General features: G+C 47.1%; 1 protein-coding gene across 6 annotated transcripts in view; it reads right to left on the bottom strand.

Moving 5' to 3' along the window:
- The window catches only part of LOC146833883 (torsin-1A-interacting protein 1-like), a 426,463-nt gene that overhangs the window by 250,233 nt on the left and 149,142 nt on the right, over positions 1 to 27,088 (bottom strand). For all 6 annotated transcript variants that reach the window (XM_085601774.1, XM_085601772.1, XM_085601777.1 and 3 more), the window contains exons 6-7: positions 22,398 to 22,445; positions 19,307 to 19,408 (exon numbers count right to left, since the gene is read on the bottom strand). In XM_085601774.1, the coding sequence (XP_085457900.1) occupies positions 19,307 to 19,408; positions 22,398 to 22,445 (150 nt within the window). The remainder of the gene's footprint in view (positions 1 to 19,306; positions 19,409 to 22,397; positions 22,446 to 27,088) is intronic.

Below are 27,088 nucleotides of genomic sequence, written 5' to 3' on the forward strand. Positions count from 1 at the left end.
AGGGACTCCAAGCTTGGAAGTATGGGTGGAGAACTTGAGGGTGAAGTTCCCACTCATGTATTTGATCCCTCTGCCTGCTGAGGAGGTCCACAATCCGATTGTGGACTCCTGGGAGGTTTACCGCTAGGAGATAAATTTTGTGGTGAATAACCCACTTCCAGATGTCCTGGGAAAAGTGGGACAGTGCTGCTCCCCCCCCCCCCCCTTTTTGTGCCAGACAGGTGATCTTGAAAGGCTTTGAGAGCTAGAAAGATTGCCATGATTCTAAGTGATTGTTGTGGAGCATCTTTTGCTGGCGACTCCACAGTCTTTGCACTGTGTGTTGTTGAAGATGAGCCCCGCACCCGGTAAGGGATGTGTCCGCTGTTACCACGGTCTGTGGAATCTGGTCTATGAACGGCCGCCCTTTTGACAGGTTTTGTGTGTTCCACCACTGCAGAGAGCGATATGTACGGCTGCTTAACACTAGATCGGTTAATAGACCTTGAGACTGGTTCCACTGCCTGGCTAAACACTCTTGAATTGGACACATGTGTAGCCTGGTGTGGGAAACAATCATGATGCAAGATGCCATCATTCCTAGCAGTTGCATAAACACTCGAGCCGGAAGTTGAAATTTTGAGAACGAGCTCCTGAATGTTTCGAATTCTAGCTGCATTGGGATACGCTAGAGCCTTCTGAGTATTTAGAGTGGCTCCTAGGTAACCTGAACTTTGTTTGGCTGAAGGTGCGATTTTAACACATTGATTGAGAACCCTAGCTGTTGAAGCAGCTGAATGGTTAGTGGAAGTGTGCTTGCGACATTGCTGGTATGTGCTGGCTTTGAAGAGCCAGTCGTCCAGATAGGGAAAGACATGTATGCTTTGTCTTCTGAGATGCGCAGCTACTACTGCCAGACATTTTGTGAAGACTCTGGGGGCAGAGGTGACTCTGAATGGGAAAGTAAGGAATAGTGTGCACAGAGTCCAGTGGATCACCAAAGGGAGGCAGAGGCTAAAGTAGATAATACCTTACTCTAAATGTGTGGTAGTGTGGGCGAGTAGTATGGCTTTATCAGAGGGTAGTGTTAAACATTTATTGTACACACTCAGGCAAGAAATGATGTCACACACTCAAAGACTGAATTAGGTTTGTATAAAAATATTATTTAGTTATTTTATTTCTAGAACCAAGCCAGGCCTAGTGCAGGTAAGTGAAATAATTTGCAAGATTTATGCAGTGAATTACAGATGAATGCAGGTTCAAATGCAGTTAGCTGATTTACAGGCAAGTCAATAATCAAAATTACTTTTCAGTTACTTTGTAGATTACTTAACATGTTACTTCTTGGATTACTTTTTAAGTTACTTTTGCTACTCAGTGTGATATGCCCAGATATCACACTGGGACATTTCCTAGACAAAAAGCAAGTAATTCAGTTTTTTTTAAATGTGCAGTTTTTCAAGGGTTCACACAAACCAACTCCAAACTTTAAAGTAGTCAATGCAATCCTATGGGAGAAAGGAAAATGCTACTTACCAGTAGGCATCTGTTCTTGGCATAGATCGCCATCTGGTGTTGGGCTTGGATGTTTGCAATTTGTTATTGTAGAAGTCTTTGTAGTCGCAGGTTAGGCGACTCCTCCTCTAGGTAGTAGTGCACATGGGCATCGACTCCATCCTTAGATTGTTTTGCCATGAAGGGTGATGGAGTTAGTTAGGAAAAATAGAAAGATGTCCATGTGTAATGTATCCAAGTAAGATAGTACTGCAAGACATAGGTGTTCGGGGTGGTGGGTGGGCTTATGCGGATCTACAGCTCTACATGCCAAGAACAGATACATACTGGTAAGTAGCACTTTTTGTTCGAGGCATATGAGCTGTAGATCGCATACTCTTGCATAGACTATACAGCAGTTCCCCGGTTAGCGGTGGCTACCTGTATGCTTTGCAGTAGTTTGAAAAAGTGTTTTTAGTACAGCCTGGCCCACACTTGCTTGTTGCTTTGCGTGCACATCTACACAGTAGTGTTTAGTGAAAAAGTGTGCGGTGTAGACCATGTTGCGGCTTTGCAAATATCATCCATGGGAATATTTCCTAAGAATGCCATAGATGCCCCTAGTTTGCGTGTGGAATGTGCTCTAGGGGGAATGGATAATGTACGCTTTGCTTTTTGGTAGCATATTTGAATGCATTTAACCATCCACCTGGCAATTCCAGATTTTGATATAGGATTGCCTTTGTGTGGTGGTGAAAAAGCTACAAAAAGTTGTTTAGTTTTCCTGAAACTTTTTCTCCTTTCAATATAAACGAGAATAGCTCTTTTAACATCAAGCGTATGAAAAGCTCGTTCTGCTACTGAGTCTGGTTGAGGAAAGAAGACTGGGAGCTCAACAGACTGGTTAAGGTGAGAAGCTGAAATGACTTTAGGTAGGAATTTAGGGTTTGTCCTAAGAACCACTTTGTTGTGATGTATTTGCAAAAATGGTTCTTGTATGGTTAATGCCTGGAGTTCACCCACTCTTCTGAGGGATGCGATGGTCACAAGGAAAGCTACTTTCCATGTGAGGAACTGTAACTCACATTTATGCAAAGGTTCAAACGGGGGACCCATAAGTCTTGTAAGGACAATGTTTAGGTTCCATACCGGAGAGGGTGGAATTCTGGGAGGAATTATCCTTTAAGACCTTCCATGAAAGCTTTGATGAGAGGTACTCTGAACAAGGACAAGTGTTGTCTGTTCTGTAAGTAAGCTGTTATAGTAGCAAGATGTAATCGTATAGCTGTGTATGCCAGATGACATCTTTGTAGGTGCAGGAGATAAATAATGTTTTGAGTGGAAGCATCTAGTGGATTGATCGTGTTGTTATTGCAGTAAATAACAAATCTTTTCCATTTAGCTGCTATAGCATGCTCTAGTGGATGTATGACGATTCAACGCAAACAACGCACACCACTACATCGCAATCCTCACATCGCACGCACCGTTACATCGCATGCATTCACAACGCAAACCATTACATCGCACTCCGCCTTCACACGCATGCAAAAGACATTCACAACGCACACAAAGACCACGCATTCTATCACACCGCAAAATTCTCCCTAACAGCCCCCCCAAACACAGTACAACGCCCTGACACTTCCCTCAACCCTAAGGCGTAAACAGTTAAAGCCTAACAGTACCATACTCTAACATTAACCCTAAGCCCTACCCCTAAAGCCTAAAACACTACCATATACGACTCCTAACCCTAAGCCCTAACCCTAAAACACTACCATATACAACTATTAACCCTAAGCCCTAAAGCCTAAAACCCTCCCCTCCACTACCTTACCTGTCTCTCGTCGTCTCCTCGCCGTCCGTGTACCGGCGCCTGCGTTCTAAAAGCGCCTGCGATGTAACTTTGTGCGTAGTGAACGCACGCGTCGTAAAGTCACGTGTGTTGTGACGGCACGCGACGTGAACGCATGCGATATGACGCATGTGTTGCGATGGTCGTTCACCACTCTAGTGTTAGGACGTCTAGCTTCTTTAACCCCTTCGCTGCTGCGGACATTCCGCTGCAGCGCTGGGGGGGGCAGGGGGGCAGCACGGTGGGCCTGTGCTCATGACGGAGCCGCTCCGTCATGAGCCACAGTTGAGCTGTGCTCATGACGGAACGGTTCCGTCATGACTCCGCTCATTTGCGTTGTCCCCTCGCACAGGCGGGGAAACCGCGCCGCGCAGGCGGAGCGGCCGCCAACAGGATTGTCATGACGGAACCGTTCCGTCATGAGCACACGGCAACCGTGGCTCATGACGGAACGGTTCCGTCATGAGCGGGGAAGGGGTTAATGACGTTCATGCAATCTGGTGGGAGATTGAGATAACCAAAGACTTCAGGAGCCAGATCGCTAGGTTCAGTTGCGCTGGTTCTGGATGTCTTATCTCTCCATGGTTCTGTCTGAGAAGCTTTGGGGAGAGGTGGAGCTTTTGGTGTGGGACTACTGAGAGTTCCAGTAGTGTTGTGAACAATGGTTGTCATGCCCATGTTGGCGCCACCAGGATCATTGTGAGAGACTGTTTGAGTTTGCGCACCAGTAATGGAATGAGTGGGAGAGGCGGAAAAGCGTACGCAAATCTGCCTGATCAATTCATCCATATCGCATTGCCTTTGGACAATTTGTGGGGGTACCTGGAGGTGACATTTGGGCATTTTGTGTTCAAATGTGTGGCAAACAGATCGCTGTCTGGATGTCCCAACATTTGAAAGAATGGATGAAGAACTTGCGGATGAAGTTCCCATTCGTGAATCTGCTGTTGTTGACGACTGAGCAGATCCGCAATTTGATTGTGAATCCCAGGTAGATGCTCTGCTAAGAGGTATATCTTTTGGGGGATGGCCCATCTCCAAAATGCTTTGTGCTAGTTGTGAAGCTGCAGAGAGTGTGGTCCACCTTGTTTTAGTATATAGTACATTGCTGTCATGTCCGTTCGGACAAGGACAGCTTTGCCTATGAGAGGTTTCTGAAAAGATTTTAGGGCGAGAAATATAGCCAGTAATTCCAGGTGATTTATGTGGAGAAGACTTTGTTGAGGGGTCCAGATACCCTGGATAGTGTGATCTAATAGATGAGCTCCCCAGCCGGTGAGCGATGCGTCTGCTGTGAGCACTATTTGTGGAACCGGGTCTACAAACGGCGGCACTCTGGAAAGATTTTGTATGTTCCACCATTGCAGAGAGCGATATGTGCGGTTGTCCACCAACACCAGATCTGTAAGTTGACCCTGAGCTTGGTTCCACTGTTGTGCTAGGCATTCTTGTAATGGACGCATCTGGAGTCTTGCGTAAGGAACAATTAAGATGCAAGAGGCCATCATCCCCATTAGCTGCATGAACACTCGAGCTGGTAGTGAGTGCTCCAGTTGAAATTTTGCTATGAGTGCTTGCATACTGGTTATCTTGGTTTGGTTGGGGTATGCAAGGGCTTTGGAAGTATCCATTGTTGCACCTAGATACTGTTGACTGTAGAACGGTTGTAGATGCGACTTGGTGAGGTTTATTGTGAATCCTAATTTGTGTAGCAGCTGGATTGTGTGGTGTGTGTGCCTTGCACACAAGCTTCGTGTGACCTGGCTTTTATGAGCCAGTCGTCTAAGTAAGGAAACACACAGATGTGTTGTCTCCTCAAGTGGGCTGCTACCACCGCGAGGCATTTTGTAAAGACTCTGGGTGCTGTTGTGACTCCGAATAGTAGGACTTTGAACTGATAGTGTTGTCGGACCACTACAAACCGTACGTATTTTCTGTGAGCAGAGTGAATAGGAATGTGAAAGTAGGCGTCCTTGAGATCTAGAGTGATAAGGAAATCGCCTGGTTGAAGCAGGGGCAGGACCCGTTGTAGTGTGACCATGTGGAAGTGGTCGGATTGTATGTACCGGTTTAAGGGCCTCTGGTCTAATATAGGCCTGAGTGTTCCGTCCTTTTTTGGAATTAGGAAGTAAAGGGAGTAAATCCCTGTGTTTTGGTGATGTACGGGAACTGGTTCTATTGCATGCTTTTGCAAGAGAGAAAGAGAACCTCCTGCTTGAGAAGTGTAAGATGTTCTGTGGACATTGGACGCTGTTTGGGAGGTATGTTGGGGGGAGTAGAATTGAGTTCCAGGCAGTAACCATACTGGATAATTTGTATTACCCACCTGTCTGTGGTGATGGAATTCCACAGAAGTAGGAACTGTGATAGTCTTCCCCCGACTGGAGTGGAATGGTCGGGAGGGTAAGTGTAGGGAAGTCACTGTTTTGTGGTGGGGGAGTTACGGGTATTAGAACAGCGTCCTCTCCCTCTGTTGTTATTGCCTCTGTAATTCCATCTATAGTAACCTTTATTAGGGGAATTTTGGGTGGGGCTTTTATAAGTGGAAGAGTTGGCTTTTGTACCAATGGTCTTGGAGGCTCCTCTATAAAAGGAGCGACGAAAAGAACCTCTACTATTTGTTGCTTGCAGAGCCACCATGGATTTGACTGTCTCCGTGTCCTTTTTCATCTTTTCTAAAGATGTGTCGGTAGTGGGTCCAAACAAGTGTTCCTGATCTAAGGGCTGGTTGAGAATGGTAGACTGCACTTCTTGTTTAAAGCCAGATATGCGCAGTCATGCATGTCTACGTAATAAAACGCTTGTATATCTTGCACGGGATGCTGTATCCGCTGCATCTATGGCACATTTTATTGATGTGTTAGTAATTAACTTTCCCTCTTGTATAAGATCATTTGCTTTGTTCTTATGCTCTTCAGGGAGATGTTGCATGAGCTTTTCAAGCTCATCATAGTGGGCCTTGTCAAACCTTGCTAGCAAAGCTTGTAAATTAGCAATGCGCCAAACGTTAGCTGCCTGAGACGCAACTCTTTTACCTGATGCGTCTAGTAACTTAGATTCTTTGTCTGGCGGAGGGGCATCACCTGTGGTTTGAGAATTTACCTGTTTGCGGGCATTTGCCACTATTAATGAGTCTAGAGGGAGTTGCCCTTAAATATAAACTGGATCACTTGGAGCTGGTTTGTATTTTTTCTCAATTCTAGGATTAAGAACCCTAGCCCTGACAGGGTCCTTAAAAACCTCAGGGGCATGTTTAATAATCCCTTTGAGCATAGGGAGAGTATTTGTTGTCTTTTGAGGTTGAGAGAATGTCTCTAACAAAAAATCCTCCTCTAGAGGGTCTGAATGGAGTTTGACCCCATGGAATTTAGCAGCTCTATTTATTAGTTGCGGAAACCCCACATTATCATCTGGAGGGGATGGTCTGGAGGGATATACATCTGGCTCAGGTACATCTGGGACATCATAATCGTACCAAGAGTCATGAGGGAGGCTACTGTGAGTGTCATCATCAGTATTTGTATTATGTGGTGAGTATGTCCTCATCCTCATCTCCTATATCCTCATCGTCATCTAGTGGTGCAGGTGAAAGAGGAGGCACTGGAGAGTATGCCAGAGAAGGTATATAGAGTTTGGAGGCTGTGATTGTGGAGAGAAAGGCCTCATTGGAGAGGTGGATGAGTCTTTCTTCTTGGATGGTGTCCAATTTCTTCTTTTTATGTGGTATAGAGGTGACATGTCCAGTAATGGGGTCAATATGGAGTGTTTTTTGTCTAGGATCTGGTAGATCTGGATAGAAAAGTTCTTTGGATCCGTTGTCTTTTTTCGGGTGGTGTTTTGGCCTGTCCTCTTTAGCTTTAGGAGGGGTTTTTGTCTCGTTCTGCTTCGGTGGAGTTTGACTCCAAAGGTTTAATTTGTTTTTTTGGATCCGAGGGCTTGGATTGAATTTGCTTCGGTGCCGAAGAATCCGGGACCTTGGGTTTTGGATTAGGTGCCGAAGATTCTGGTGTGGATGGGGCCTTGGGTTTATGCTTCGTGCCGAAGATGGTTTTTCGGCACAGTGATGTGGTTGGCTCGATCCCGAGCTGTCTGAAGGCTTTGTATGCTTCAGAGACGGGCCCATGTTATCCAATGGGGGATAGTGGGCCTCCGGTTGGTGGCTGCTCACGAGCAGGCCACAAGGTTGTGGGAGCACAGCTCCTGGTGTTAGGCTGAGGGCAAAGGGGGATCCGGTTTAGCACACAAAGTGCACCCACAGCTGTACAGGGGCAGCCAGGTGCAGGGTGCTGTTTTGGAGTCAGATGCCCTGTTGATTTTAATGAGGAATCTCCGGTTGCAAACAAACACTGCAGGCTCGGGGACGAAGATCTTCTGGAGGCGACCACCGGTTGGAGAGATAAGTTGGGATGCCTGGGGATGCTGGGACACCATTGGTTGGGCTACCCAAGGCCGTGGGACGTCGGGTGCAGGGGTGTCTTTAGGCATTGGGTTTTTCTTACCAGCTCCGGTCACGGTCGGGGTACCCTCCAGAAAGGGGCTGCAGGTGTCGATTGGAGACTCGAGGCAGGTCAGAGATCACCAGATCCCAGGTCAGAATCACCAGGAGACCTCCTGGTGGTGTTTGACCACTCGAACTTGGGCCCGGGGCATCGGGTGTAGACTCGGGGATGTGGCTGGAGCCAGAGTCCGTGGGTACGCAAATCAGGTGCTCACAGGAGACAAAGTCTTGGTTTGTAAGGCAGGGCAGGTCCTCTGGATTTTTGTGGGCTGCTGGCTGCAGAACACGCCGGGATTTCGCTGGAGCAGGTCGAGGTCGGGACAGGCCAGTAGGTCTGTGGCCAAAGCAGTCGGTGTCCTCCGCTTCTTCTTCAGCACGCCTCTTCGGTCCTTCTTGTTTCTTCTGGTCTGAGGAGGCAAGGTTCGGGGTTGCCCCAAAATACTAGATTTAGGGGCGTTACAGGTAGGGACAGGTTGGGTCCAATGGGTCCCTTCCGTGGGGTGGGTGTGAGAAAGTGGGTCTGTATATACTGTTCCCAAATAGGTACAGGGTCTACAGAGTCCACAGTCCCCAGAGGTTTGGCAGAGGCTAAAGTTAGATATAACCTTACTCTCTAAAGTGGTAGCTTGGTCGAGCAGTAAGGCAGTATCAGAGGACAGTGTAAAGCATTTGTTGCACACACTCAGCCAGCAAATGGTCTCACACACTCAATAACTGAACTCTAGGCCAATGGTTTATATATAAAAAATATATGCTTGTTTTATTTTAGAACCAATAATAGGCATTAAAATATACTTTCTCAGAATGAGATGCTTTATATAAATACTTTTGCAATATGCAATTGACTTTTGTAGACAGTTACAAGTGGATACAACAGGCAACACAATTCTAAACACAATAATGCATAGAGTTCAATGGAAGTTTCAAGTTATTTGCCACAGATTACTTTTAGGATTACTTTTGGAATTCCAGGACTGGATCCTAGATTCAGTCCTGGAATCAAGTGATAAAAGTCGACTTAATTACTGTGATGATTTTTAGACAATATTTTGCTATTTTATGACACTTATATTTCATAGAAAACAGTTAATGATTCCCTATGGCAGAAAATTCAAGGTGCAGGTACAGTATGTTCTCGTTACTTTTGTAATCCAGTACTGGGTGCCTAGACTCAGTACTGGGACCTTTATCCAAAACAGGTAAGTAATTACGTTTTCAGATATTATACGATTTTTAAAGAATATTTAAAGATTGCATAAATTGACAGAAGAAATTTCACAGAAAAACAGTCAATGATTTACCATGGAAGAAAATTGGGTTACTGGCAAGTACAGTTGTAATTATTTTTCAGAGTCAGTGCTGGGCACCAAGACCCAGCACTGGGAGCTCACCTAAGAGCAGGTGAGTATTTTTGTTTTCGTTACTCGGCTGATTTTTGGTGAATATTTTAAGTTTTGAAAAGCCCACACTTAGAAGAAATTTCAGGAAAAGCCAGTCAATGTTACCCTATGGAGAAAATTGAGTTATCGGTTTAAAGGTAAGTACTCGACTGGCAGAGTTAAGGTTCTGGGCATAGACTCCGGGGTCTCCCAGGGCCAGGTAGGTACAGTTGGTTCACCCTCAGCAGCACAAGGGCGGCCGGGGGCAGAGAGAGTTAGTCCCAATGTTATACTATGAGAGGTAGGGGGGCCTTTGTTGGTGGCTGCTGACTAGCAGGCCACGCGGCTGTGGGAGCTGGGCTCCTGGTCACTTACTCAGGGCAAGTGGGGAAGTAGATAGGTGTAGAGGTTGCACTGCCAGGGCCACTCGGGCGGCTGGGTGCAGGGTGCTTTTGAGCCTTTGGGCGCTCAATGGATTTCAATGGGAAATCTCCGGTTTAGAATAAGACTGCAAGCTCGGGGACGAAGATTCTTCAGGTGCCACCACCACTTCGAGAGGTAAGTTGGGGGATAGGTAGGTACCCCGGGATTGGGCACAGGGGGCAGAGGGGCGCTGGGGTGCCTTTTGGTGTCGGGAAATCTTACCCTCTGTTGATCGCGGTTGGGGGGGCACCTTGTTCTGAGGCTGCAGGCTTCTTCAGGAGTGTCGAGGGAGGTCCTTGGGTGCCGGACTCGGGGTCACGGATACCGTGGGGTCATCCTCATGGTCTTTGTTCACTCCGGCACAGGCCAGGCTTGGCTGCTGCAGAGTGTGCTGGGTTCGCGGTTCCGGGCTGCTGCCAGGGATTAGAAGTAGATTTTGAGTAGAGCCTCTACTCATGGGAGTCCCAGGGGCTTAGAGTCAAAAGGTAGCCAGGTCTTCCGGGGTTTGTGAAGTTGCTGGCCACAAGAGATGCCGGGTTGGAGCAGGAGCAGGTTCGAGGGTCGACAGGCAGGTAGGGCTGGGGCCAAAGCAGTTGGGGTCTTCCTCTTCTTAGCAGCTGCAGGGCAGGTCTTCTTTCTTCTAGCTCTTCTTCGGATTTTGGAATCTGGGGAAGGAAGGTTCAGGGTGCCCTTAAATGCTAGATTTAGGGGTGTTACAGGTAGGTGAAGGGCAGGGACCAATTGGTCCCTGTCCTGGGGTGGGTACAGCCCCTATTCTGCCTCTCTCCTGTGGGAGGGGGGCAGTAGCCTAATCATGATTGGGCAGGGCTCCCCATCTTCAAGATGGCAAGAGCCCGGGGATGTGCTTCACCTCGCCTCCCCCACCTGAGGGGTGGGGTTGGCTGGCTGGCACATCCCCTGTCCTTATTTGGGGTTTCCGGCCAAGCTTCCCGTCAGAGTGGGGGGGTTGCAGTGACCTGGGGAAGCTCACAGAGGTGGCATGCCTTTGAAGCTTCCCCCTGCCCATCCTGGGGGAGGAGATTTAGCACCTCGCCCAGGATGTGCATTGCTGCAGACCCAGGAGAGCAGGGGCTCCAACCAGGGGTCCAACAACATGTCTGCTGCATGGCAGCCAAGGCAGCCTCAGAACAGACATGGATTGTAGGTTAGGTTTAAGGGGGCATCTCTAAGATGCCCTCTGTGGTGCTTGGTACATTAAAGCCCACACTGGCATCAGTGTGGATTTAATGTGTTGAGCAGTTTGATACCAAACTTCTCAGTCTTCAGTGCTGCCATTATGGTGCGGTGGAGTTTGTGTTTGACAAGCTCCCAGCACCATGTACTCTTAAATGGCAGCACTGCACTTACAGGGCCCAGGAATGGACCTGGGTACTGTAGGAGCACAGGGCTCCTGCCTCTGTGCCCACACCACTGGCATAGGGCACCCAGCTAGAGGGGTGGCTGATGTATGCCAGGGCAGTGTAGGTTGTGGGCATGGCACACAGGGATGTGTGCCATATCGTCTCTCTGTTTTGTCTTGTACCCAGACACTCAGCCTGCCAGGGCAGTGTGTCTGTTAGGGTACAGGGCCTCTAAGGGTGGCACAATGAGTGCTGCAGCCCTTAGAGGCCTTCCCTGGTCACAAGGCCCTGGGTACCTAGGGTACCACTTACCAGGGGCTGACATGTGGCCAGGGTTTGCCAATTAGGCTTTGAGGTTTTTGTCTAGGAAAGGAACATAGGCCCTGGGCACCTGATTGGCAGGAGTCCAGGGCACACTCAGTCAAAGTAAATTCAGCAATTCAGCAAAAAGTGGAGGCATACCATGCAAGAAAGATGGCACTTTCTCACAGTGGGTACATCCCCTATGATGCCATCCTCCAGTGGAAGGGGGGCATACACCTCACTCTGGTTGGCTGGGTCCCCCCCCCATCTGCAACTTGGTTTTCCAGCAGATTCTGCCGCCAAAACTGGGGGTCTGGACTGGTGGGGGCCAGTTGCTGGGATCAGCAAATAGCTGGGGAAGCTCACAAAGGCAGCAAGCCTTTGAAGCTTCCCCTTCATGGACCCTGCCCATCCTGAAGGAGAAGGCTTGGCACCTCATTCCAGGATGTGCATTGGTTCAGGACCCCGAGAGAGGCAGGCTCTCGACCCATGGAGCCAGAAACATGTCTTGTGGTGGCAGCTGGCGAGCAGCCACGACTCTAGAGTTAGGTCATTTTTCAGGGGGCTTCTCTAAGACGCCATCTGAGTGCATTTTCCATTAAATCCCACACTGGCATTAGTGTGGGTTTAATGTGCTGAGAAGTTTGATACCAAACTTCCCAGTTTTCAGTAAAGCCATTATGGTGCTGTGGAGTTCGTAATGACAAACTCCCAGAACCATATCGTCTTTATGGCATTACTGCACTTACAATGTCTAAAAATGTACTTAGACACTGTAGGGGTACAGGGCTCATGCGCTTGTACCCTCACCACTGGTATAGTGCACCCAGTGCATGCCAGGGCAGTGGATTGTATGCATGGTACACAGGAATATGTGCCATGTCGACTCTTCACTTTGTTCTGCACCAAAACACGCAGCCTGCAATCGCAGTGTGTGTGTGTGTGTGTGTGTGTGTGTGTGTGTGTTTGTGTGTGTGTGTGTGTGGTTGCGTGTGTGTGGTTGCGTGTGTGTGGTTGCGTGTGTGTGGTTGCGTGTGTGTGGTTGCGTGTGTGTGGTTGCGTGTGTGTGGTTGCGTGTGTGTGTGTGTAAAGGTACAGGGCCTCTAAGGCTGGCACAGAATGTGCTACAGCCCTTCGAGGCCTTCCCTGGTCACAGTACCTATGGTACCTTTTACAAGGGACTTACATGTGGCCAGAGAGTTGCCAATTCGGTTTTGCAATAGTACAGTTTAAGGAAAGAACATAGGCCCAGAGTACTTGGTTGGTAGGAACCCAGGGCACAGTCAAAGTACATCAACAGCTCGGCAAAAGGTGGGGGCAACCATGCAAAAAGGGGCACTTTCCTACACTCAGCATCTTCTTCTGGAACAAGGGGAGCCCGCGGACAGTGCTCTGCAAACTAGTTACCAGTAGATAGAGGGGGCCTAGGAGCCCTACATTTCAAGCACTATTACTAGGCGGCACAGCTGCAGTGGCATGCACGCTGGGTAGCTGGACGACTTCCTGAGGAGCTGGGACTCACCATCGCCAGACAAGCACCAAGTATGGTCGACAGACATTTCCCCCTCGTGCAAATCCCCCACAGGACTCTAACAGGTTAATGAAGATGGCCTGTGACCGCTTCCTTCACAGTCTGCAGCTTTACTGATATCCCCAATACTATTCCGAAATACCCATAAGCTCCATTACTCCAGTCACAAACATACTAGGGAAAGAAGAAATGATGGCGTGGGAGTCCGCAGGAGTGGATACTTTATAGACCCTGTTTCAGGACAGGGTACTCATACCCTGTGATAGGCTGCAAGGTGAGAATGGGTTGCCAGCGGGTCATTTTCTGGCTGATTGGTAGCTGAGCTACACCGTTTATGGCACATTGCAGACATGGAACTTGATCAACATCCATTAGTACATACACTCATAAGAGGAGGTCGCAGACTCATCACATGGTTCGTCCAAGCCCTTGCATTTACTACACGGGACCCATTGTCTGCAACTCGCAGGAGCTGGGAGGATGATATAGGCAGAGATCTGGAGAAGGAATGGGACAGAGCATGTTTATACCCTAGGAAGCGTTCACGGAATGCTAAATTCCAGTTCATACAGCACAACATCTTGCACAGATCCTACCTCACAGCAAAACACTTCACCAGATGTTTGGATCATCTACGGATTGTCCATGCTGTTGCCAAGCTGGGGCAGGTATGACACGTTTAGGAGTTACCCGGTAGCTACTTCATTATGGGATAATGTTTCTAAGGCACTGACGGAGATAACTGGCCGTGCAAATGTTTGCACGATGGAGGGCTCATTGTTGGGGTTGTTTAAGCACTCAGCAACTGTAAAAGCCACAAACCGCTTCATTGATCTGGCACTGCTAATGGTCCATTGACTCACTGCCATGCACTGGAGAGCTTGGACATTACCGGACATTAACCACTGGTGGGCAGAGACCCTTAAGTGGGGAGGGCAGAGGCAGTAGAATTGAGGCATGAGGAGGTCCGTGAATTGCGCATGATTCCCATTGCAACAGACTGGGAGACACTACTACAGGACCTGAAGACATACAAAGAAGACCTCACTAACTGAGCCCTGATCTAAGCCGGTACCCAACCAGGTTCTCTAAAACACCGGGGACGGTGACCCGGTTTCTTATTCCGCACTTGTGGCGGTTGCAGGTCCACCCTCCCTTTAAGCGCACAATGCCATTCCCAGATATGTGCAATATTTTATCTCATCATAAATTGCTTCTACATCACATGTGGCCACATTATCCAAGTATTGCGGTAACTAATAGACGGAATGCTGAATGAATGAAACATTCACCCCAGTCAAAAGAACTGGGTTAAATCCATTGTTGTTTTGCTAACTATGCCGCCCCAGTTTGGATCCAGCCAATTGCATATCAGTCCCTGGACTGGAAACAAGCATCCTGGGACCGGTTTCGGGGTAACACTTCTCATCGGTTCTCTAGGGGTCGAGCCATCGATCATAGGTGTATTAATGACCCTTCATGCCCATATCACTGCTGCAGTTAGATATTCGCATGAAGGGGGTCTTACTGATTATTCTAATTGCACTAGGGGGGTTCACCAAGGGTGCATACTAGCCCCTTTTTTATATATATATATATATATATATATATATATATATATATATATATATATATATATATATATATATATATATATATATATATATTCTCAGTTGAAGCAAATATAACGACCACCACCGTGCTATCTTTCACCAGATCTAATTTATTATAAATTAGATCTGGTGAAAGATAGCACGGTGGTGGTCGTTATATTTGCTTCAACTGAGAATTTCGAAGTCGGCGCGCTCCGCCGACACCGAACGACCTGCCTGCCTGGGGCGGGGGGAGACGGAAGGAGCAACCCGAAAATGAATATATATATATATATATATATATATAAACGGCTTAGAATCCGCTTTGATATCATTACAGACTGACACCCCTAGGATAGGTAGGATAGCGGTGCCGGTTCAGTTGTACGCGAATGAAGCCGTTCTGATGCCGGCATACACTAATGGGCATAAAGGCCTTGATAGATGGGCTTTTCCTTTTTATGAACGGGTTAGACTGGTCTCCCAATTTTAAATAAATCGTATGTCATGGAAACAGGCACCCGGGCGATTAGATCAAAGACATTTAAGGCAGGTACCCTCATTTTAGCTAAGATCCTGGCTTTTTCATACCTGGGAATCCTATTTGAAGCAAAATTAAATTGGAAACACATGCGGAAGGGGAAGCTAATGGACATGAAAAAAAAAATCAATGGGAACAATCGCAAACTATGCCCATAGATTAGGTGCCTGGTCAACGGGAGTGATTTTAACCCCTTGCCTGCGGGGGTAATTCCCCTGTGGTGCGGGGGTGGGGGCCGCGGCGCCGCTGTGCTCGTGACGAGCTCAGCTCGTTATGACTCACAGTGGAGCTGTGCTCATGACGAGCTGAGCTCATCATGACCCCGCCCACTGATTAATTCTTCCGCACAGGTGGGGAATTAATTGCACGTGGGAGGGCCGCGGCCGTTATGACCGTCATGAGCACTCAACGAGTTAAAGCTATACCAGTCTTTTTGCACTTCTAAGGTTTTGTATGGTAGCAAGGTCTGGGGGTACACGGCGGTAAACGAACTACAGACTTCACAAAATTAGTTCATGAGACGAATTTTGAAGGTCCCCTAGGGTACTCCCTTGTTTTCCGTTTCAAGTATATAACTGACCTGGTGGCAGTTAAGCCTTGGTTATGCTGGGTAAAGATCTGGTCTAGCGATGAGACCGCTTTTAATCGCTCAGTTATTCTGGACTTCCTCTCACTACACCATGCATTTAGAATCCATGGTTACGGCATGTTAAGGAGACCCTCACTGCCCCTGAAATATGACATAGTGAAGACCCGGGATATGAAAATAGTAAAAAAGCTGTTTTATAAATACGCCATGGCCTTCCGTGAGGGGAATGAGCTCAATAAACCAATGGTAAGAGGGTATATTTTAGTTAAATGAGTCCAGGGTATGAAGAAAGATTTTTAATAACCAGTTTTAGATTTAATCAGCTCCACCATCTCTTGGCATCCCCGGCTGGCTTTGCTTCACATGTAGAGGCTAGAGGTCCCTGTGGCTGCGATGATAGGTCTTCACAGGATCCCCTACATTTTGTTCTGTTATTTAAATATTTTACTCGTCCTAGAAGGCTGTTTCTTAAATCCCTTTTAAAAGACTTGAGATTTAGGCACTCGTTGCTTTATTGTACCTACAGCTTCTGCCTAATGAGCGCACGCTTTTTATAGTAAACATTTTGAGAGCAGCACTAAGAGCCTGAAACTCCATATGTGATTTACGATCTTGCACAAACTTTTATATGAACTTTTAAATGAATTTTTGCTTTATAGTTACTGTCTTTTTATCTTTTATGGCTGTGTTTACTGCTGAAGATTATTATAGGTTTATATTGTTATTACTAACGAATGAAAGTAAATTATTTTATATGTATGTGATACTGAATGAGCTTTTATGGTTTTTGTAAAAACCGAATAAAATATTTCTACAAGTCATGTTTGCAGTCCAACCGAACTGCCAAGTTCGGTCCTCCTTGGACCGAAAACAAGTATCCTGGGATCCGTTTCGGGGTAACACCCCCTCATCAGCCAGGCTAGCTTGAATCTAGAGGCACAGCGAGCATTCCGTCCATCATTTGTGTGTCTTTCGCTTTCTCGCCTTAAGTGCGCCGGTTATGCCCAGAAGTGGGTCCCGGGCTCACTGTGCCACTAGATTAAAGCTAGCCTGGCTGATGAGGGGTGATACTCCGAAACAGGCCCCAGGATGCTTTATCCTGGTCCAGGGAGGACCTGGCTTGGCAGTGCAGGCTGGACTATTCCCATGTGGAGCAGGGTTAAGACTGATTTGCATATGGCTGGATCTAAACTGGGGTAGCATAGTGAGCAAAGGAACAAAGGATTTAACCCAGATCTCTTGACTGGGGATGAATGTTTGATTCGTTCCGCATTTCGGCCATCATTTGTTTGTCTTTTGTTTTCACATTATCCAAGTAGTCTCGCCTCTAAATCCCAAGATACAAAAATCCATGGGTGGCACATCCTTCTCTTTTCAAGCAACCAAAATATGGAATTCTTTACCCCCAAGCATAAGATTCACTGACACCCACCTTATCTTCAGAAAACTACTCAAGAATTGGCCCTTCCCCACATAAGCACCATATGTAAACAGAAATATACAGCATATCCCTCTGTATATAAGCATTTATTTGTACTGTAGATATGTACCTATATGTATGTATTGCTTTGTATGAACATGTTGAATAATTATGTTTTTTTAAAATACATTTTTAAGTACAACTCTTGAAAACCAGAGTTTATCGAATGAATCTTTAATCTACATATACTTACTTCCTTTATGCATCTATATACCTTCCATGTACTTTGATCTATATATTTATTACTTTCCTCACCCCAAAAACAAAAAAAGAATATTCAATGCACTACCCTGTTCATCACCCTATACCTCTATCAATATCTTTAATCTACATATACGTACTTCTTTATGCATCTATAAACTTTCCATGTACTAATGGTTCTATATATTTAATACTTTCTTCTAATTCAGCATATCCACTGCACTACCCTATACCTCTCTAAATACATCTACCTCAACTCTCCGACTTATCTCAACCTCTTTCTACTACTCGTTCCAATACACTACCCTATTCCTCTATCAATATATCCTCTACCACCACTCTCATTCATCTCAAACCCCATACCACTACCATAATCCCCAAAATAGCCCTTTCTAGACTCTCCCCTCCTCTACCCCTCCTTGCACGATCTGACACCTTACTATACTGATCCCCAAAAAGAAGCCTTTCTAAACTCTTCCCTCTGACTCTTCCCCTCAACATCCCTTTTTACTCATCCCAAGCCTCCTACTACTACGACCTAAAAATTAAAAAAAGTCTAAATCCTTCACTCTTCTATCCCTCCACTATCCTTTTCAATCAAAATAACAGACTAACATGTCCACTTCCCAAATTTCATGTTTCACTATACTAATTCACCACTAATCCTTTATGAGTTCCAGAGTAGCGTGCTACTCGCCCAAAAATTGCTTCAACACCTCATAAGGGGTAGCAAGCGCTATATAAATGCAAACCTTTTTGCCTCTTCCATCCCTCCGCTATCATTTTCAATCCAAATAACTGACTAATATCCACCACTTAAATTACTTTCATATTTCACTATACTAATTCACCACTAATCCTCTATGGATTCCGGAGTAGCCTGTTACTCGCCGAAAAAGTGCTTCGACGTTTCGTCAGGGATAGTAAGCACTATATAAATGCAATTACAATACAATGTCTCAGGATTAAAAGGACATGTGCCCTGCGTTGGGAGTAACGATGAATGCTATGATACCACTGAATGACTAGTTATCACCAATTACCTTACTGTTTAGTTGTTAAATCTGGACCAATGACTCCTACTGTTACTCTGTCGGAATGTAAATGTACAGATCTGTAATTGTACACACTTCATGTACGTGTTGTAATTATACTGAAATTGGTTCAAAAAGAAAAAAAAGTAGCCTGGACACTGTCAAAAAGCAGCAAAAGTTGTACAAGATTGGGATTTTTATATGTTGGTAATGCTATACTCGCGTCAACTTATCTGCTTCGCTTTGTAGTAAAATCTCAAATGTTTAAAAAGAAAATCTGGCCCTAATGAGACTAAGAAATTGGACCAGAGAACACATTCAGATGTTAAACCAAAGGGAGGAAAGTATTGATCCCCAGGGGACCTCACAGAGAGCTTTTGGTTTAGCATTGAAGGCAAATAATGTGACTAATGGAGGTCAGTCAAGAATGAGCTCCACCAATTAAGCACAGTTCCTCTGATGGCTGCATTGAGACATTCTGCAGTAAGGATTGCATGATCAACAGTGTTGAAGATGGCAAATAAATCCAAAAGGACTAAACACCAATACTACTGCTTTTCACAAGATCATTAATTTCTGATCCCTAATGAAATTCAGTAATTGTGCCTGGGCAATAACTTGCCTAAAAATAGCCCGGTGAACCTTTTTGTACCACCTAGTTCTGAACCTGTACGAACACAAGATTGTCCAAGAGCTTGGCCCAATAATGTATGAAACTATATAAATAACACAATATGATAAAATATAACTAACATGGTCTTTCCACATAACAAGGTTGAACCCACATGCAAGTCTGTTTATCTTCCGTATTCTCAAATCTGTGGTACAATTTATTTTATCACTGGCTGAAAAATGGCTGTCACCAGCTTGGGAAGGCGATATGGCAAACTGAAATTCCCAGCAAACTACTATAAACAGTGTTGCATTCATATGAAAAATGTCTCTGCCACCTGCCTGCGCTGCTGGAAGTTTTAAATTTTTGTTTATTTAGTGAGTCCACGTGAAGACATTTCTCATGGTAAATGAGGATTCCCCCTTACCTCTCCGAGTTAAATAGACCTCATGAGATTGTTTTTCAAACGTTCTGCGGGTGAGTTGCACTCCATCCACTTGATTTTCATTTTTTTTCACAACTTCCACATCTGGAAACAAACAGAAGTCACTTAATGGAAAGAATGAGACTAGTCCGTGCGTTATAGGCTTCCTAAGAGCAGTATCCCAAAATATGTTTCAGTGGGAATTTGGCACAACCATCCATCTGTTCAGATCAGTGAGCAGGAGCAAATGAAAAAAGAATTTGGAAATGTAAGAATCCTGCCTGGCCTAATTTTTTTCTGTTCTTTCGATATAGTGATAAACAGGTAATGATTATATATGTTTATACATATATAATCATTACCTGTTTAACTGTTGAAATTGATTAAAAAAATATCTCCTCATGCCCAGCTGCACTAGACTGCAGTTTGCTTTTATCGCACTTTCTGCTGGCTCTACTGTCTGGCCCCACAACTTATTCTAATGCTAGAGCCTTCCCTGGTCATTAATCAGTGGCAGCTTTATAACCAACACTTACCACAAAAGGAATTCAATTTCACAGTGTACAGCATTACCTTACTCTTTCCTCAGAATTACCCTCTCCAGGGATATTTCAGATACAGCCCTTACTCCTGTAGAGCCTGATCAGTTGTGATTGACTTCAATCGAATTAACCCGGGAATTCAGTCAATTATATGTATATCAAGCCCTCCAATAAGTTGAAGAATGTGCCAAGTTATGAACTATATTTCAAGGAACTTGACATAGGCCTGAAAAGCATCCAGCTGATGTGCTGTAAACACAGTAGCAATAAGAAAGAGCCTTTGCACTGAACCGCTTCCTTCCTTCTTGGTTTTAATTGTTTGCACTGTGTTAATCTCAGCCTTCGTCCCGTCTTAATTCTTTTTAACACTTTATTTAAATGTTACTGTGCATAGAATGATAAACACACAAATTAGTGCTTATGTATCATTATGCAGGGATCAGATAATATGTGATATAAAGCTAAGAACAATGTGCATGCAGTAGTACAGTGAATCCAAGAACTTAGAGCACAAGAATCCATGGAGCTATTTCACAATATTAGAATGTTAAAGTTACGAAAGTCCTATTGGGTCAGGGGGTCAAGGTTAGTTGTTGACAATGTCACCAGGTCGAACAACTGAGAATGCCAGAGAGGGTCTGATAGGATTGCTGGATCTCCTTCCACCATTTGGGATCTTTTTCTGTGTAACAAAAGGCAGGCCAGGCAAGTATGGTCACATTTGTACAATTTATCAGACAGTGGGTGAATATTTCTCCATATCAAAAATAGACGATACCTTTCCCCACTACATGTTTATTCTACATTTGGCCGAGTGATAGGCAGGCTGAAAGTAACCGGTGTGAGATTAGCTATCCTAGAGGGGTGGTCAAAGGAAAGAAATCTCCAGAAGGAGTAGAAGCTGTAGCGGCACGGTCACCCCTGTAATAGACGTAATGTTAACTATTACTTCAAACCAGACAGCTTTGTGTGTATGCAGGTTCACCATACATGTAGGAGCGCCCCTCTCTCCCGTCAACCATTCCAGCACAGATCTGACCCTCCAAAAATAGCAGTAAGACTGAACATTGCGAAAGGAGTTTGTTAGTGTTTTCCTTATGTTGCGTGCAAATGGAGTATTTAGGAGCACTACTCCATATTCTACCCCATATGTCCTTGATAATTTGTAGTTCAAGGCCCGTTTCCCATTGTGCAACATATATGCTTGGTTTGTGGCCTCAAAGCCTTAAGTATTGTTATTACCAAGTTATACCCTTACACCTTCATATTATTAGTGAACAATGATTCCAATTGCATGTGGTTCCTGCCCCCCTCCCTCTTCAGAGGCCTTTCCTGCAGCCTAGAGTTAGAGCTGCTGAAGGGGGGAAATCTTCAGTTCCAAGAAGAGCAAAACACTCCTGGAGATCCTCAAGGGATAGCAATTCACACTCCTCAAAGAGTTCACCTAGCTGTGGGGGGGCTGTTCACATTTCATGTGCGGAAGCTAGAGTCTGTTGTACCTGGTGGAAAGTCTGGGTTGAAGGTGACTGGTTTCAGTGGGAGGGGAAGGAGGTGGCACCCTTCCTGCATGAGGCCTGTTAACAGTCCAGCAAAACTAAAGCGGATTACAGCAGAGTGTGGCCTAAGGATCTAGCTTTTCCAGGAAGCTATGGTGTACATGATAGTGGAACGTTGGAGTAGCATTGCTCTTCTTGTACCCAGGGCTTATTGCCTAGATTGTGGTTCCAGTCCAAGGAAGGTCAACCTAAGCTGCTTGTATGTAGATCCCGATTTCTGGGAAGCTAAGGCGGAATAAAGTAGTCTGCGCAGCTACAGTTTTTTTTAATTTTGCCAAACAAATTTCAATAATTTTCGATGGAGATGTGTTAGAGTTTGGGCCCATCCTTTACATATTATTTTGTCTGGTGAAGGGGGGTCTGCTATTCCCATGCCTTGGAACTTTAAATAGTTAATCATAAACCCGGTGACCTGTGAAAACGGAGCCAGTTCCGGTTGGAGGGCCCAAACTTATTGATTCTTAAGCAAAATCTGTAAATATCCATATTGTTTACCAGTAAATCACCAACTTCCCCTCCTCCCGTTCACAAGCTAATCTGCCAAATTGCCTACTGGGTTCATCGTGCTCTACCACTAAAATACCTCCATACTCTGCCACAGACTGCTTTGGATTATGATATTGATCTTTTGATGTTATTGACGGTAAAAAATGAAATAATTTAATTGTGCAGAAAGACAACGATGATCTTGCTTCAAAACAGCAGCAAATGCAAGAGGAAACCTTAGATTCACAAATTCCTTCACTTTTCTAGGAGAGTATCTCAGTATTTCTAGACTTCAGAAGAAGGATGTTCCACAGAGAACCTTTGATCCCTTTTTAAATCCATATGATGGAAGGGTACAATGAGCCCCTATATGGTAAAGCAAACTCCCTATTGTCAAAGCATGTGGCTTGAGATCATGGAAGTCCCTCAAGTATTGTGGTGTGAATGCAGACATCTGAGTGAAGCAAAGGAAGGAAGAAATAATCTACGTCTGCTAATAAGAACTCTCACCTTCTCCACTGGATTCCTCTTCGTTGTCTTGGGCAGTTTTAATCTCACCTAGAAAAGGAAAGACTTGATATTATGAGAGAAAGAGCATGCATCAGAAAAAGCTGAAACAATTTGAGGGTAAAATAAATGAAGAGTATAGGGAACTGGCTATTTGGAGAATGAGTAAGAAAAGGTTACTTACCTATAATGCTAGTTTTACATCAAGAGTATCTACTCCTGAATAATGAAATAGATCCACACAGGTTTGAGTTACAAAACCTTGGGAGAGAATTACATCAATTATTTAAAACAGTGAATATATATAAGAAACACCACTCCTATGCCAGCACCAGCTGCGGAGCGCCCCATGAGTATCTGACCGCACTGGAGACACATACTGTTCTGAGAACCAACGTACCCCAATATAGGCTCAGGTAGCTGCACGACCTTTTACCTACATTTGCCCTACCTTACTCTACATAATGGCTCTGGCGCTGATCTTTTACCTAGTTAGGTGCCGAATAAATGTTGTATGGTTTTCTTTGAAAAACTAGCCTCATTTATTATGCACGAGGATTCTTCGGATCACACAGCAGGATTACCATCTTCTGTATAACTCTGTTCAAAAGAACAAGTTACTTACCTTCGGTAACGATGTATCTGTAAGAAACATTAGTTAGTTAGATTCCTCACCTTAGAATATCCCCAGGCGTCAGACTGGATCCGGAAGATTTTTCGTCAGCAATACCCCTTGCGCGTCGCTAGGCGTCGTCTGCGGCTCCGCGTCCGTCGTCGGCCGGAATGACGCCGTCGGAGTACTTAGACGCCGCCCTCGCGCGCTGACGTCAGTTCTTGTACATAGCTTTCTGCGCCAGGAACGCAGAGCCATGCAAAGACCGACACTGGTGCCAAAAATAAAATCTAGGGGCCTGAAAAGGACAACCTTAACCCTAGATGTCAGTTCGCAGAACGGGGAGGATGGGTGGGTCGGTGAGGAATCTAACTAACTAATGTTTCTTACAGATACATCGTTACCGAAGGTAAGTAACTTGTTCATCTGAAAGAAACACGTTAGTTAGATTCCTCACCTTAGAATAGATACCCAAGCAATACCATCCCCGGTGGTGGGTCTGCGAACCAAGATCACACCAGAAAGTCCTGGAGGACAGAACAGCCAAAGAAGCCATCCCTCCGGACTTGGCTGTCAAGGCAATAATGCCTGGCAAACGTGTGTAACGAAGCCCACGTCGCCGCCTGACAGATATCCTGCAAAGGGACTCCCCGTCCCAAAGCAGTAGTAGCCGCTGTGGCCCGAGTAGAATGGGCGCGCAGCCCAACAGGAGGGTCCTTTTTTGCCAAAGAATAGCAAAGTTTGATACACAAAACGACCCACCGAGAGATGGTCCGTTTGTGCACAGCTTTCCCCTTCTTAGCGCCCACGTACCCAACAAAAAGCTGGTCGTCCACCCGGAACTGTTTTGTGCGGTCCAGATAAAAGGAGAGCGCACGTTTTGGGTCCAGACGGTGGAGCCTCTCTTCCTCTTTGGAAGGATGCGGAGGCGGAAAGAAGGTGGGCAAGGTGACAGACTGCCCAAGATGAAATGGAGTCACCACTTTCGGAAGAAAGGAGGGACGAGGCCGAAGGACAACCTTGTCCGGATGAACAGACAGAAAAGGAGGCTTTGAAGATAAAGCCTGGAGCTCACTCACCCGTCTAGCCGAGGTGATGGCTACCAGAAAAGCAGTCTTAAGAGTCAGAAGACGAAGAGGACAATTGTGAAGAGGCTCGAAGGGAGCGCACATCAGGAATGTCAAGACCAGATTCAAGTCCCACTGAGGCATTACAAAAGGGACAGGAGGGAACGTGTGAGTAATGCCTTTCAGAAAGCGTGTAACCACAGGGGACTTGAAAAGAGAAGGCTGATCAGGAAGCCGCAAGAAGGCGGAGATGGCAGCAAGATAACCTTTCAGGGTGCCCAGGGCAGAGCCCTGCCGGGCCAGAGAAAGAAGAAAGAGAAGAACCTCAGAAAGAGGGGCGGAAAGGGGATCCACAGCCTTTGCTGTGCACCATGCCACAAATTTGTTCCACCGGCAGGCGTATACCGTCTTTGTGGAGGGACGCCTGGCTGCCAGAATGATATCACAGACTTCAGGAGGCAAGTCAAATGGCATCAACTGCCGCCGCTCAATCTCCACGCATGGAGGTGGAGGCTGGACAGGTTCGGGTGGAGGACCGTCCCCTGCTGCTGCGACAGAAGATCCTCCCGAAGGGGCAGACGTATCGGGGGATCGGTCAACATACTGAGTAGCTCGGGATACCAGTATCTTCGTGCCCAATCCGGAGCCACCAAGATGACTTGGGCCCGGTCGTGCCTGATCTTCAGCACTCTGGGCAGAAGTGGTATAGGCGGAAAGGCGTACAACAGACCGCAACTCCACTCGTGACGAAAAGCGTCGCCGAGCGAGTGCCGCCTTGGAAATTCCAACGCGCAGAACTGCTGACATTGCGCATTCTCTTCGGTGGCGAATAGATCTAACCAAGGCTCTCCCCACTGCAGAAAGAGACCTTGCGCCACTTCGGAGTTCAGACGCCATTCGTGATCCATCATGCACCGGCGGCTGAGTTTGTCCGCTCTGGCGTTCAGAGAGCCCGCCAGATGTTGAACCACTAGGGTGACGCCCTGGTGTTCCAGCCACGTCCAGAGGCGCAGAGCCTCCTGACAAAGGGTCCACGACCCCACCCCGCCCTGTTTGTTGCAATACCACATGGCGGTGGTGTTGTCTGTGAACACCTGCACGACACTGCCCCTGACAGAGGGAAGGAAGGCTTTCAGTGCAAGTCGGATCGCTCTCAACTCCAACAGGTTGATGTGGAGACGAGACTCCGCCGGAGACCAGAGGCCTCTGATCTCCGCCTCTCCCATATGGCCACCCCAGCCCAGGAGGGACGCATCCGTCACTACGACATGCTCCGGTTGGGGAAGGGAGAGGCTACTGCCCATGACCCAATCGCGGTCCGTGAGCCACCACTGCAACTGTTGTGCAGTGTCCTCCGAGATCAAGACATGGTCGGACAGGTTGCCGTGATGCTGGGCCCACTGAAACTTCAGGTCCCACTGCAGAGCCCGCATGCGCCGCCTGGCGTGATGCACTAGTAGGATGCAGGAGGCCATCAGCCCCAGAAGCCGCAACACTAGCCTGACCGAAACCCAGGATAGAGGCCGAAAGATGGGAATCAGGGCCTGTATATCCCGGACCCGCTGTTCCGGTGGATAGACCCGGAACTGCGCCGAATCGAGAACTGCTCCGATGAAGAGGAGCTTTTGAGAGGGACTCAGGTGTGACTTCGGCACGTTGATGGAAAATCCCAGCAAATGCAGGAGATCCGCCGTAGTCTGGAGGTGGGAGACGACTGCCTGGGGCGAGCCCGCCTTCAACAACCAGTCGTCGAGATAGGGGAAGACTGGAACCCCTGATCTGCGCAGATGAGCTGCGACCACCGCCATCACTTTCGTGAACACCCGAGGGGCACTGGTGAGGCCGAAGGGGAGCACGGTAAACTGAAAATGCTCGGGGCCCACCGTGAACCGCAGGTAACGCCGGTGGGCCGGCAGGACGGGGATATGGAAATATGCGTCCTGCAAGTCCAACGCTACCATCCAGTCTCCTGGGTCTAGGGCAGCTAGAACCTGAGCCAAGGTTAACATCTTGAACCTTTCCTTTCGGAGGAAGGCATTGACGTTCCGGAGGTCCAAGATGGGGCGTAGGCCCCCTTTGCCCTTCTTGGGAACCAGAAAGTAGTGGGAATAACAACCACGACCTACTTCTGGACTCGGAACGCGCTCGACGGCCCCCTTGGCCAAGAGGGCCGAAACTTCCTCGCGGAGAAGATTCAAATGATCCCCCGAGATACGGTGGTGCTGCGGTGGCATGGCTGGAGGGGTCGTCTCGAAGGGGAGGGAGTAGCCCCTTCGGACGATTTGCAGCACCCACCTGTCCGATGTAATGGATCGCCAGTGGAGCAGGTGATGGCGAACTCTGCCGCCCACTGGCGTGGAATGGGCCTGAAAGCTCGGACTAGGAAGGCTTTGAGGCGGATGCTGCCGGGGTGGATGTGTCCTGACCACGTCGTCCTCCAGATCCGCCACGGCGGAAACCACGTCCGCGACCGCGAGCAGGTTGGTTCTGCGGCTGGTGGCTGGGCGGACGTGAGGAGGCGCCCCTTCCTTGGCCACGAAAGGGGCGAAAAGCGGAGGTGTGCGCCCGCGGAGCCGAGAGGCCCAAGGACTTGGCCGTAGCCCGGGAGTCCTTAAAGCGGTTCAGCGCACTGTCCGCCTTCTCACCAAACAGGCGAGTGCCATCAAAGGGCATGTCCATGAGGGTGGTCTGGACATCCCCGGAAAATTACGTGGACCGCATCCAGGCGTGGCAGCGGAGCGCCACCGTGGTGGAAATCGCCCGACCCAGCGAGTCCGTGGTGTCAAGCCCACATCGTATGGCGTGCCGCGCTGCATCCCTCCCATCGGCCAAAGCCTGGGTAAGACGTGTCCGGACCTCCTCCGGACACAGGGGCAGCACGTCCTCCACCGTATCCCACAGAGAATGGGAATAACGGTCCAAGAGACAGGCGGTGTTTAAAGACCGCAGGTCCAAACTAAGGGATGAGAACAGTTTCTTGCCAAACTGCTGGAGTCTCTTGGAATCCCGGTCCG

This window comes from Triturus cristatus, chromosome 4_2 (genome assembly GCF_964204655.1).
Source record: "Triturus cristatus chromosome 4_2, aTriCri1.1, whole genome shotgun sequence".
Classification (NCBI taxonomy): domain Eukaryota; kingdom Metazoa; phylum Chordata; class Amphibia; order Caudata; family Salamandridae; genus Triturus; species Triturus cristatus.